The sequence below is a fragment of the Mastigoproctus giganteus genome, chromosome 11 (genome assembly GCF_048544385.1).
Source record: "Mastigoproctus giganteus isolate SK-2022 chromosome 11, ASM4854438v1, whole genome shotgun sequence".
NCBI lineage: Eukaryota > Metazoa > Arthropoda > Arachnida > Uropygi > Thelyphonidae > Mastigoproctus > Mastigoproctus giganteus.
This window is the reverse complement of record NC_143585.1, coordinates 117503135-117517639: the sequence shown is the minus strand read 5'-3', so window position 1 is coordinate 117517639 and position 14505 is coordinate 117503135. Positions and strand designations below refer to the sequence as shown.

General features: G+C 39.2%; 1 protein-coding gene across 7 annotated transcripts in view; it reads right to left on the bottom strand.

Annotated features, from left to right (window-relative positions):
• The window catches only part of LOC150078374 (protein hu-li tai shao-like), a 459870-nt gene that overhangs the window by 278947 nt on the left and 166418 nt on the right, over positions 1-14505 (bottom strand). For all 7 annotated transcript variants that reach the window (XM_090385317.1, XM_090385315.1, XM_090385320.1 and 4 more), the window contains exon 9: positions 696-822. In XM_090385317.1, coding sequence (XP_090241443.1) covers positions 696-822 — 127 coding nt within the window. The remainder of the gene's footprint in view (positions 1-695; positions 823-14505) is intronic.

Here is a 14505-nt window from a genome sequence, read left to right as displayed (position 1 = left end):
TACAGTATAAGTTACGAGATTCAATATGATAAACGCATTGAGCAGGATAAGAAGGAGGGTTAAGTGTCAAACAACCCCATGGGCTCATATCTGGTGAGTATGGGCTTGGCACACCCAGGGTTCTGAGCTGGATATCATCATTCTTCTCTTCCTTGGTGATTCCCTTTAATCTCTCTCTCTCTCTCTCTCTCTCTCTCTCTCTCTCTCTCTCTCTCTCTCTCTCTCTCTCTCTCTCTCTCTCTCGGGGTAGTTCAGAAATTTTTTTTTTTGGCTGGTGCAGCATAAGCCTCAGGATTCCTTGCACCAGATGGCTAATAATAATAATGTTAACTACAAAATCATTTTGTAGTTACGTTTCTGTAATTAACCAAAAAAAGTCATTTGACATTTTCTTGGTTTACAGGAAATGTACTTACAGCATAAGTTAACTTGTAAAGTACAAGAAAAATACAGTTCTATGACATGATATGCATTATTTGTATAAAAGTAAAACAAAGTTGGCGCAAAAAAGAAAATGCAATTTTGTAGGGTTTTTTTTTTTTTTTTTTATGAAAACACCCAAACACGAGAGGTATTAGAACCTATAGTACTTATTACCGTGCCTGGAGGTTGAGAAGATGAAAGAAGATATTTGTTGACATTAGACTTTAACTTCTTTAGACATTTGCTATTCAAGCAATAACATTTATATTTACCTTCGTGATTTTTTTTGGATCACTTGTGCCAGTCTCTAAAATTTCCACTTTCTGATACACGTTAGGAGAATTAACCCATCGCATTTTATCTTGTGTCTTCTTCCCTTCCATCAATTTCTTGAGAGGGCTAGATCAATATAAAATATATATATCTTCATTTAATTATTCTATTATATTATTTCTATTTCTATTCTATTCAATATACATATAATTTGTAAATGAGAAATATTTCATTACTGTAATTATGTTTAACTGTAATTATGTTTATCAAGTATTTAACTTACTCTAAATACCAAAAGATGTCAGCAGTTTATCTGTCTGACATGTTCTGCCTGAATGCTACATTCAGTGGTTACCCAGTAAAATGGTGATCCAGTTTACTAGAACATTGGCTAGTGCGCACTGAATTATTTCATAAAGGATCACTACAATTCTTCAGTATAATTCTACTGAATGTCAATCACTGTTTACCATCAATGTGGAAGCTTCTGAATACCTCCATAAGTATTAATGGTTATGGAGGAAGGGGGGGGGGGGACTTTCCTCAAAAAAGGCTGTTGTCTAGAAGATTTTTTTGAACTGTAAGTAGGGCATACTACTATTTTCCAATTGTATCTGTTCATTCAATAGGCCATCTGCCAAAGTGATCTGGGGTTGTCATGGAAAATGGCACTTTAACTACAAAAGTTCTGGGCAATTATGTAGAATTTTTGGGTATAGCTTTGATTTGTGCAAACTGTGAAAAATAGTCAAAACCGAGGACCATTCCTCCAGGATCATTTATCAATGATAATGCAATGCACAACATAGGCAAAGATCGTAATTTGTTTATCCATTAAATTCATCTAGTGCTAAACCTCATCAGAGGAATTTAATTCCCACAAGCAGGAAACACTGTACCAACTAGTGAGAAAATCTGATGCATACATGTTTCTCAGAAAGGCATAGCTGCTAACTCCTGACTTTGAAAAAGCTGGAGATCAGGCATTTGTAAGCAGTAGGCACTTTCCAAAAAACAGGATATATTTGAGAAAAAGTGAGATGGAATGTACTTGTATGAAATTTGAAAGTTCACTAGGGGGCTTTGCTCCTGCTCGCCAACCAACACATTTTTCTACGTAAAATGTAGAGGTATGACAGAGTAAGTCGAATCTTTTCTACGTAAAAGACACCTGTCAAAATGCACTGATCGATATCTAATCAGGAAATGACCTATGTAATTATTTACCTGTGCATTTGTAGTGACGTAATTGCCCTGCCCACTTGTACCACATGACCCCCATCCCTCTTCTCCCGTTGGTTATCCCCCCCCCACAATGGGGCATTCTCAAGGTGGAATAAATACACTGTTCAACAAAAAAAATTCTTTGAATTTGTTTCCTTTCTTAAAATAGGCAAATTATATTAATTTTGGGTTGGAAAAAAAAAAAAAAAAAAACGAATATGACTTCAGAAATTTTTTATTAGCTCTAGTTTTTGAGATACAGTACTTTCGCTATTGTCTAATACAGTAGTTTCAGTAGTAGTGGGAGTGAAAAGTAATATTAAAACAATCTCATTTACATTTTCTTGATACAACATAAATCGCAGTTATTTTTAATTAAAATGTAAAAAAAAACAAGAGCACAAGAAAACTGCAGAGGAACTGAGAATACTTTCTCAAAATGTGGCCTCTTCACGACAGCTCCTTCTTTTTGCTTGTATTCCACTTCCGGGGCATCTCTTGTTATGGTCCAACAGTAGTCAGCAAGCATAGAAGTGGTCCACCTACCTTGATATCTTCTTTCCATTGCTGAAATGTCATGGTGGAATAGCTCACCATGCTTGTCACTCACTGCACCACAGTTGTCAGGAAAGAAGTCCAGATGAGAGTCGAGAAAGCGGATTTTCAGTGACATGTTGCAGCCTAATTGATAATACTTTTCTAGGTTGTTCACAGTCTCAACATAGTTTCCAGCTCCTCGGTTTCCCAGGAAGTCATGCACAACACTTTTAAAGTCTTCCCAAGTTGCGTTCTCATTACCCTGGAGGACCCATTCAAACTTTTCATCCTTTAAAAGTTCACAAATTTGCAGACTTAGCATCACTCAACAGTGAAAATTGTCCTCTCAGGTACTTAAAAGCTTCTCAACAAAAAATGGAAACTTTTTAGGTATTCTAGAACTGTTGAGTGAATTTCTCAAACTAAGAAAATGCCGGCAAGGGGAACCCATTGTATCTATCAGCAAACATTTGTGAGGAATTTATTGATTTAATGGGACAACATGTTCTTTGTGCCATTTTGAAAGAAATAAAAGAGTCAAAGTACTATTCAATAAGTGTGGATTCCACTCCAGACACATCTCACACATTGATCAACTGACATTTAACATCCGGTACATTTGAGGATATGCGCCTGTGGAACATTTCCTCAAGTTCATCCCCATCTTTTCTCATGGAGCAAAGAATCTAGAAGACACTATTATAGATTTTGTGAATGAGAACAAAATTCTGCTAGAAAACTGCCGTAGTCAATCGTACAACAATGTCTCAAATATGTCTGGATGCTATACAAATTGCAAGCAGGGATCCATCAACTGAATGAGTTGGCTATCTATGTCCCCTGTGCTGGACACAGTCGGAACCTGGTGGGAGTAAAAGTGGCAGAGTGTTGTCTACAGATTGTCTCCTTCTTTGACTTTGTTCAATGTTTGTATTCCTTTTTCTCGGCTTCTACACATCAATGGAATGTTCTGTCATCATCTTTAGGAAAAGATCATGTTGTGATCAAGCATCTATCTGACACAAGATGGTCATCACATTTTGATGCTGTCCATGCTCTGCATGAAGATTTTGAAAAAATTAAAGATGCATTGGATTCTTTATCAGCTGACACTAACCAGGAAGTGAACACAAGGCGAGAGGAGAAGGATTAAGTGAGAGAATGGAGAACATGGAAACGATTTTTCTGACAATTTTTTGGAACGACATTCTCAAAAGATTTAACAAAACAAGCAAGTTCCTGCAGTCTAAAGATGTGGACATACTTGTTGCCAAGAATCTTCTTGAGTCTCTGAAACTTATCTTCAGAAAATAAGAGACAAATTTAGTGAATATGAACTGAAGGCCAGGAGTAGGTGTCCAGATTCGGATTATAGAGATGTGAAGAAATAGGAACGAAAGCAAAGTGTACGTCTTAGTAGATATGATAGATCAGGAGAAGAGATACTTATAAACAAAAGTGAAAAATTAAAGGTGGAAACATTCCTCCCTGTTCTGGACTCTTTGAACTCTGATCTGTCAAAACGTGCAGAAGCTTATTCATGAATTGGAAATCTGTTTTCCTTTTTCGGTCAATTAAGAACAATTGATTCTGATGAGCTAAACAAAAAAGTGTGAGCATCTGGCTAATGTATGACAAAGACCTTGATTATGGTGACCTTCTAAATGAATGCAAGCATCTCAAGCACTACATGGTTCTTGATGAAAAATGTGAGACTCTGCATTGTACAGCAAACTAATTTCGGGAAATTTGAAATCTGTGTTTCCAGATGTTGAAATCGAGCGTTGATGTGCATGATAGTGACCAACTGTACAGGGGAATGCTCATTTTCAAAATGAAACATAACAAATCATCTTCACAGTACAATGAGGCTGCACAACTCTCTTTCACTCTAGCTTTGAACTGGCTTTCATTCATGTGCATGGAAAATGATATTCTCAACTATTGACTTCAATCCAATTATAAAACAATTCTCAACAAAGAAATTTTGCAAACGTTTGTGTTGATTAATAATAAATTCATTAATTCATACTGTACGGTTTGCCAATTAATTATCATTTGTATGTTGAAATGTTTGTTTTTCAAGACTCAATGTTCAAAAGTTTCTGTTGATTAATCCTCGCTTCACATCATGTTTTTTTTCTGTTTAAACATTGATTTTGTTGAAAGTAGCAATAAATCTAAAGGTTTAATTTTATTGACCGTTTACATTTTTATTCCTTTGAATGAGTGGGTGGGGCCCCGTGCATTGCTTTGACCAGGGCCTACAATGCTGTTAAGATGGCTCTGGATGAAGGGATAGAAGGCATGTTGTCAAATGCAAACAATGTAAAGGTTGGTAAAGTCACTAATGGTCAGTGCCAAGCAGTGCTTCCTCAGGATGATCTGAACAGGCTTCATGACTTATCAGAAGATTGGCAGATAAGTTTTAATGCAGCAAAATGCATGGTCTTACATTTTGGGAAGAGTAACTCCAAAATAAATTATACACTTGGTGGAGTTGAATTAAAAACAATAGAAGAAGAAGAAAGGGATCTGGGAGTTACAATGAGGGCAGATATCAAGTTTTCTGAGCAGTATAAACAAGCAACCATGAAAGCCCATGGTGTCCTATCAATCGAACATTATCCTGTAGAGATAGGAAGGTCATAATCCCATTGTACAAGGCAATTGTAAGACCACATTTGGAATACTGTGTTCAAGTACAGAGACATTATCTGAAAAAAGACATTGGGCTTCTTGAAAGGTCCAAAGACAAACAGCTCAAATGGTGAGATCAGCAAAAGGATGACAATACAAGGAAAGACTGATTATGTTGGCTACAGAGCATGGCAACCAGGCACCTCTTAGTGCCTTATAAACCCTGATTGAGGTTTATAAGGCACTTAGAGGGATTAGTAAAATGAATGAAGGTGGAATATTCACTGTTATAAAGAATTCCAGAATAGGGATTTTAAATTCAATTTTCAGGAGTTGAGGTTTAGATTAGATTGTAGAAAGTTTTCTTTTAGCCAGTGAGTCGTCGTTCATTTCTGGAATAAGATGCCCTTGCAGGTAGCCGAGGCTGACGGTTTGAATAAATTTAAAGGTCAACTGGATAGTTACTTGCATGAGGGAAGCATATAATTTGTATTTTCTTATCTACTTGTTAGGGATTGGTTTGTTTGTTTGTTTTTTTTTTCTGCCAATTCAGCAAAAGCCTGTTGTTTCCTTGCACTATGTGGCAAATACAATTACTATATGACATGCAGCTCTCTCAGCAGCTTTTGGACATGAATACCAAAGGGACAGTTGGCAGCCTGATAGGTGTTAGAGATTTTCCCATTCTGGCTCAAAAAGGGATGTCCACGTAGGGTGGTCTGGCGATTTCAGTTTAAAAGGATATTTTAGTGACAACTGCTTTTGTTAAAGCGACAGAGGTGGTTCAATTGCTTCATATAAACTCTATGTGGGGGGGGGGGGGTTCTAAATGCTCCAGTAGCAATCCAGATGGCTTGATGGTGAACTGGGTCTAGCCATCAGAGTATGCTGTTTCTAGCAGAAGTGTACATTTAGGACTAATTTACATTAGATAAGTGCACGACAGAGGTGGAGGAAAATGCAGCGATCTGCTATCCAATTATTGGATGAGATGGCATGTAGAATTGTCCCTTTGTGCACTTTGTCCGCAATTGACAGATATGTTTTGGGAATGTCAACTTGCTGTTAAATACAAGCCCCAAGAATTTTGTCTCAGGTGCTATTGGAATGATGTTTTGTTTGACCTTCAGTTCTGGTTCAGCATGAAGGTTCCATTTGTGACAAAAGCTTATGCAGACAGTCTTTTGAGACAAAAACCTTAAACCATTTCCCAGGAGGTAAGATGGTTGATGGATTGTTGCAACTGCCTTTTTGATGTCCTTCATATTACATGACTGAAAGAAAATACTGAAATCATCAACAAATAGATTACTTTTTACTGTTGGAGGAAGTTGTTCAGTAACAGATTTGACTTTGATTAAAAAAAAAAAAAAGCATAACAGAATTGACCTTTGGGACACTGTCCTCTTTTTTTTTTGGTGGGGGGGAAGAATCGAGAAAGAACAGACCCCACACGAACTTGAAATGAGCAATTTAATAAAAAAAAAATTTAATAAAATGGGATACATGACTTCCAAGATGTAGATATCTTTTAAAATTCCAAATCTCCAAGTTTTGTCACACACTCTTTTCCATATCAAAGAAAAGTGACACCAGGTGCTCATTTGAAGAAAGCATCTCAAGTAGACATTTTCAGTCTTATTAAATGGTCAATTACTGATCTGTTCCCTTGAAAGCCACAATGTAGTCTGGAAAGATCAGTTGCTTCTAAATACTATATGAGGTGGGCAGTGACCATTGTTTCCAGGATCTTTTTATACAAGCAGCTTGTCAGAGCAATTGGACAGTAAATGTTCAGAATTTTTATATCATTTCCTGGCTTGGGGAAGGCAAGCACAACTGCCTTATGACAAGAGTCTGGAAATTGGTCTTCAAGGTAGATTCTGTTGTACAGACAGTAGCCAATCCACAGATTCAGATGAAAGATGCTTAATAATCTCATAATGGATGTCACCTGGCCCAACAGCACTTGCCTAGGATAGAGATAGTGCCTTTGATTTCCCATTCTGTGAAAAGTTGGCTGTATTCCTCGCAGTTATTTGAAGACAACTTCAAATGCTGCGTTTTGTTTGAGAGCAAGTAACTCAGAGGGGTAAGATGTATCAGCAGACACTTTATCAAATGTCTCTCCAAGAGTGTTCACAACTGCAGTTGGGTCTGCAAGTGCACATCCATTATGTTCCAGGATTGATGCAGTATGTTATGTGTATCTGACCATTATTTTCTGGACTTTATTCTGGTTGTCTTGAATTCCTCTTTTAGATTGGTCATGATTTGCATCTTTAGTTGTTCATGTTTGATTTTCCTCAATGACTGTTGGTCACAGTACCACCAGGTGTGGTTGTTTTGGCAAGGTCTTTTTCTTTGTAGCAGGCACATTGCATTTTATTGTTGATTCACTGGCTGGCATCCTCAGCAATTGTACATAAGATGAGGTGTGCTGTTTCATTTTATTTTCCCCACTGTCTAGTTATGCCCCCAGTTTCATAATTTCATAATTTTATTTTCCCCACTGTCTAGTTATGCCCCTTGTTTCATATTTTAGGTTTGTCTGGTACAGAACTGTCTCCAACTTTGTTCAGAGGGAGACAATCTGTCCCCTAACACCGGTGGTTATCCAGTTGTTGGAGTCTTTCATGAGATCCTCAAAGGCGGTACGCAGAATTTGAGTTTTTTCCAACACTGTGCCCTCTGGCCAGGAGGGGTCCAAGGGGGCCTCTGGTTGTTTTGTCTTCACAGTCAAATCAATTTGTGGGATGGAATCCTCCCAGGTATCCTTTAGCTGAGCACTCTGGCTTCATGTTTCTCTGTCAGGTTTCGGTATGACCAGCTTCTTCTACTTCTTTTTCGAGGCTGGTACAGGCCTCATCTCATCCATCGCTTCCTGCACGTTGGTTGCAAGGATATGAGTCAGGTCCGGTTGACTTTCAACACTTCATTGGGTTTCTTGGTTCATATGAGTGTAGTAAGAGAATGCCACAATTATTCACAAGGTTGAGATAGTCTTGACACACTTAAACTTCAAAGGCAATGTTCAGGTTTATGTTTGTTTGCTGATGCAATGAGTGGCAGTGACAAATAAAAGGGGATTAGGTCTGCAGCACCAAAGGGGCAGAGAAGACATTTTTGCTAGTGGTTGGTTTTTTTTTGTTGTTGTCAGGGTTTGTGATGTGTTTGCTACAGTGTAAGAGCAGCAGATAAGGTTTTTTTTTTTTTTTTTTTTTTAGTGATAACAGGCAGGAAGAAGGAGATGGAACAAGGTATGATTATTGGCACTAGATGTCTTGCTGTCTGGGTAGACAGTTGTTCAGTTACTATTTTGTTTCTATTGGCAATGTGATTATGGCACACGGTTCAGGAGAATGGGGAGGGAATAAGGATTCTAATACTTTAGTGATATTAAGATTCTGCCGCCTTGGTAGAGAGGAGTGGCCCACAGAGCTTGCACACTTATACAGGAATTTTTCCAGCAGGGATAAGGAGGTAATTATTCCATTGTATAAGGCGATGGTCAGGCCACACCTAGAGTACTGTATACAGGTCTGGAGGCCTCATTTCAAGAAGGATGTAGAGCTGCTGGAACGAGTACAGAGAAGGGCAACAAGATTAGTGAATGGAACAAAGGGGTGCTCTTACGAAGAAAGGCTTAAGTTTTGCAAATTACAGTGTCTGGAGACTAGGCACCAGCGAGGTGATCTGATAGAGGTGTATAAAGCCTTGAATGGTTTAAGCATGCTCAATGCTGATGGGATTCTTCCTCTAGCTCAGAATAATCACCTGAGAGGGCATAAATTCAAATTGAGGAAAGACAGATGTAGGATAGACGTGCGGAAATTTGCCTTTAGCCAGCGGGTGGTTGGTTGGTGGAACAGACTTCCATCCCTTGTGGTGGAGGTTGATAGCCTAAATAAGTTTAAGGCTCAGCTGGACAGGTATTTTGAACGAACAGAGGGGTGAAGTGGAAGTGGTGTTTTTTTTTTTTTTTTTTTTTTTTTTGGCTGATGCTGCATAAGCTTGCTTTCTTGCATCAAATGCCTCTACTAATGCTAATGCTAATACTTCAGGGACAGGACAGAGAAAGGGGTGGGAATATTTGCCAGGCTTTAGATTTTTTGCCTAAATGAAGAAATGGAGGGTATGTTAAAAGAGGGGAGGGTCCTGGTTCCAATAGGATTGGCCCCAGGGTCCTCAGGGTGATAGAATGGGAGTTATGGCCATGGGAGTGTGCATTGTCAGCAATCAGTGCCCACCTGTCTTGTCAGTCAGAAGTTGGGATAGCATTTTGGTTCTATTGGTAGTATGGTGGTAGTAGTGAGGGATAGTTTTCTATTGGTAGTAGTATGAGGGATGGTTTTGAAGAGTGGGGAGGATATCAGGATTCTATTGCTGTATTGGTATTTAGATTTCTCTAGTAAGATTGGGAGAAATTGCCCTTCAAGATTGCACACTCCTGGAACAGGACAGGACAGGACAGAAGGGGGCAAGAAAGAATGAGAGTTTTTGGCCAGAATTTTGATGTTTTGCCTAAGTGAAGAGGGGTGAGTAAGTCCATGAAAGGGGAAGAGGGCCCTGGTTCCAAAGGACTTGACTGCAGGGTCCTCAGGGTAATAGAATGGAAGTTACAGCCAAGGAAGTGCACAGTGTTGGGCATTGAGTGCCCTGCTGCCTGGTCAGTCAGCAGTTGGGATAGCATTTTGGTTCTATTGGTAGTATGAATATGTTGTTGTTGTTCGGTTTAACGACACAAGGGCTACTACGGCCAAATTGTGTCTCCTAATCGTTAATTTACAAAAAACGTATTGCTAGAGAGATTAAATTATATACTTCTGTACAGACCAATATGTTTTAGATATAATAAAAGTTCTTCAATATTTGCTTCATTTCCTAAGATGCGAGATAAATCAGGTGATATATTCAATTTAGAGAGAGACTGAAAAGTGTTTGACCGGATGGTTGAATGCAAGGGACAATCAACCAGAAAATGACGGACTGTAAGTTGCGTCTGACAGGATGAGCACTGTGGTGGACTTTCTCCCAATAATAGGAAGAGATGAGTATGGTGAGTGTGTCCAATTCTCAGTCTTGCCAGTACTACTTCCTCTCGTCTGTTTCTTCGGAAGCCAGACAGCCACAGCTTTGGGTCTTCTTTTATTTGGTATAGTTTATTGTTTTTGTCATTTTTCCAGGTCTGTGACCATTTATTGTAGCAGGCTTTGCGTATGACAGACTTAAAATCAGAGAAAGGAACCTGAGGATGTTGTGAGAGAGCGGTTTCCGGATGTTTAGCGGCAAAGTCAGCACTTTCATTTCCCGGAATGCCTGAGTGGCCAGGGATCCAGCAAAATCTGACTGACTGATTGGACACACTGCAAACGAATAGCTGGGAATGAATCTGTTGCAATGTAGGGTGAGAAATGGAGGAATTCTTCCTTATGGCAGAGACAGCACTAAGAGAATCTGTGTAAATTATGGCAGATGAGATGGAAAGCTCAATTATCTTACTAAGCGCTAACTTAATGGCATATAATTCGGCTGTGAAGACGCTGCAGGCAAGCGGTAGTGTGGCTGAAATTGTACATAAAGGGAAAACTGCAGCAGCACCTACCGTACTCTCAGTTTTGGAACCATCCGTATAAATTTTACAGGCATGGTTGTTCATAGCATGAGCTGAATGTAACTGTCTGATATTGCAGGAAGGTATATTTTTCCCCCACTGGAGGAAGTATCTTGAGAGACAGACACATATGTCCAAGGAGCAACAGGTGTAATTGTGTCTTGGAAAATTTCATTTAAATTGATATTCCAAGTCTGAACAATCTCTTTTATCCTGATAGATGCGGGTCTATTTTCATTTGGTTTGCTCTCATAGAAGGCGTCCCAATGAGTATTATAGAGATACTCCCAACTTGGGTGCGATGGTAGACTCTGGATCTTAGCAGCATAGCGAAGCAATAGTGTTTTTCTACGCAGATGTAATGGGGGATCATGCGCTTCAATATATAGACTTTGGATAGGAGAAGTCCTGAAAGCTCCCAGCGCAGTCCTCAGAGCACTGTGGTGGATCATATTTAGCCGTTTTAAAGTAGTGCTCCTGGCAGAGTCGTACACTGGACAACCATAATCTAATCGTGAACGGATTAAACTTCTATAAAGATGCAACAAAGTACAGCGATCAGCTCCCCATGACATAGATGAGACCGAACGAAGTATATTTAAATGCTTTAAACAAGAAGTTCTCAAATAACTGATGTGAGCTTGGAAATTTAGTTTGCGGTCTAGTAATAGTCCAAGAAATTTAACGGTATTAACAATTGGGATTGGAGTATTGTTTATTTGTAGTTCAGGTTCCGGATGGAGAGCTCGCTTCTTGCAAAAGTGAGTGACAGTGCATTTCTTTTCTGACAATCTGTAACCGTTCCGTGAAGTCCAGGCCTCTATTTTGGTTATGGCTAGTTGTAGCTGCCGTTCAATGGTATTCATACTTTGAGATTGACAGGAAATGGTAAGATCATCTGCATACATATAAGTTTGAACAGTTTTTGGGATATCTCGTGTCATTGTGCTAACTCGGATTGAAAACAGTGTTGGACTGAGTATTGATCCCTGCGGAACTCCCTCTTCCTGTATGTGAGATGTAGAGAGGACGTTTTTGTATCGGACTTGAAAAGAGCGCAATTGCAGGAAATTTTGAATTGTTTCCGGCAAATGGCCCCGAAGCCCCAGATGGTAAAGGTCCCTAATAATACCATGACGCCATGTTGTATCAAATGCCTTTTCAAGATCTAAATTGACCATGACTAGATGTTGTTTCATGACAAAGGCATTGCGGATATGAGATTCGGCTTTGATAAGCACGTCCAGTGTTGATCTATTTTTCCGAAAGCCATATTGTTGTTCTGGAAGGAGATTCTCTGACTCCAGGATGTAGGTGAGCCTAGTATGAACCATCCTTTCGAAAATTTTTCCCATGCAGCTCGTAAGAGATATTGGCCTGTAATTTTCAACACAGGAAGGATCTTTTCCTGGTTTTGGTAAGGCGATAACGAACGAATGGCGCCATGAAGAAGGATAGGCATTTTCGGTGAAGATCCGATTATAAAAAATTAATAGAGTTCTCAAGTCTTCATCAAGTAAATGCTTTAGCATAATGTAATGAACTCCATCTGGACCTGCAGCGCTATTGGAAGATCTGTTTAATGATTCTTGAAGTTCTATTAATGTAAACGGTTGGTTGTACGGCAGTGAGCGGCGCGTGAAGAAGTTGATTTTATATCGTTCCGCACCTGCTTTGATGTTCTGGAAGGTGGACGCATAGGTGGCAGAAGCTGATATTTTTGCAAATGATTCTGCTAATGCATTTGCAACTTCTTCAGGAGTAGAAATGTCTTTCCCTCTCCAATGAAGTATCGGAGAGGGCAGCCGAGTAAATTTGCCATTTAATGCCTGTATTCTTTTCCAGATGACTCGTGTATCCGTGTCTTTGGTAATGGTTGAGGCAAAAGCAATCCAAGAATCCCGTTTCGCTTTCCGCCTAACTTGTCTAGCTTTCGCTTTGAGTTTTTTATAAGCAATTAGGTTACTAGTGGTGGGATACTTACGGAAATTATTCCAAGCACGGTTTTTTTCCTGTTTGGCAATTGAACACTCTGTATTCCACCAGTTATTTCTGTGTTTGTGATAAGGCGTGGATTTTGGAATGGAACCATTAGCTGCAGTGAGAATCTGATTGATTATATAAGTATTTACTTCATCAATATGTTGCCTTTGAACATAACATCTGTCTAAGAGTATTTTTGCAGAATACCCTCCCCAGTTTGCCTTTTTAAACTGCCAGTTGGATCGTTGAACAGGATTCGGAGTTACTCTTGTTTGTAGTGAGCAAATAATTGGAAAGTGATCACTGTTAAAGGGATCGGTTAAAACTGACCATGTCATGATTGGAAAGATAGATGGTGAACAAATTGACAAGTCTATTGCAGAAACAGATCCTGTTGCTAGGTGTATGTAAGTAGGAGATCCAGAATTTAATAAATTAAGATCATTATTGTTCATGAATTCCTCCATCAATTTGCCTCTTCTATCCATTGTAGTAGACCCCCACAATGGATGATGTCCATTAAAGTCACCAAAGAGACAAATTGGAGTTGGGAGTTGTGAAATCAGGCTGTCAAGTTCTGAATACGGAAATGGTAGAGATGGTGAAATATAGATGGAAACAAGGGTTAACTGAAATACCAACTGCAATACGAGCTGCGACAACTTCTAAAGTGGTTCTCAATTGGATCGGCCTGGATGGAATGTCGGAGTTAACAAGAATAGCTACTCCGCCACGAGCAGGAGAGTTTGAACTCCTATCTCGTCTGTACATCACATAATTTGAAAATTTTGGTGAAATTTGGGGTGACAAGAAAGTTTCCTGTAGGCATACACCTATGGGATTGAATTGAGCTAGTAAATCCCTTAAGTCATCAGAATGACTACTTAGTCCTCTGCAGTTCCATTGTATGATGTTATACATTATTTAGATTTAGCTGAGGATGATTCGTCTGACTGTTTTTTGTTCGTGGGACATTTCTTCCGGTCTTTTTTTGGGAATGTGGGGCGTCCAATATCCATGGTGTCATCTGCATGGAGTTCTAGAATGGGCTCCTCGTTACTTAGCAGCTCATCTACATCCATATTATTGGTAAGAGATTCCATTTTTTTTGAGACTGAGTGAGATTTTAATTGTTCTTTTTCAACTGAGACTAATGGGGTATGAGTAGGAATACTGATTGGAGTATTTGTGGCTTCGCTAGTTTTTTTCGGAGGATTATCTTTTTTAGAGGTTGAAAGTGTAACTTTAAGCCAATTTGCTAGAGAGGTATTAGGCGGAACTGATACATCCGTTTGAGCTGCAGTAGAAACAAAGTTTCTAGTTCGAGCGGCATAAGAACGACCACTAGGCATGGTCGACATAACTTGTCTACGTGCCTCAGGAAACGTGACTTTATTTTCAATTTTGTATTTTTGTATTTTCTTTCCTGTTATCCATAGCTCACAAGTTTTGGAAAAGGCTGGATGGCTTCCTTTGCAATTTGGACAAACAGGAGTTTTGACTGAACAATCCGCTTGGGTGTGATCTTTAGAGCCACAGATGGGACATGTGGCTTCCCCGCGACAAGCCTGCTGGGAATGGCCGTATTTCTGACATTTAAAGCAACGAACAGGATTCGGGATGTATGGTCGAATCCGGCAGTTTAAATAACCAGCTTTAATAGAGGATGGTAAGTCTGGAGTGCTAAATGTCAGAATGATGGATCTTGTTGGAGTAAGATTTCCATCTTTTTTCGTCATGATCCGTTTTACATTTACTACTTTCTGACTGCTGAGTTCTTGGAGTAGTTCTTCTTCGGAGACTGTAATTAG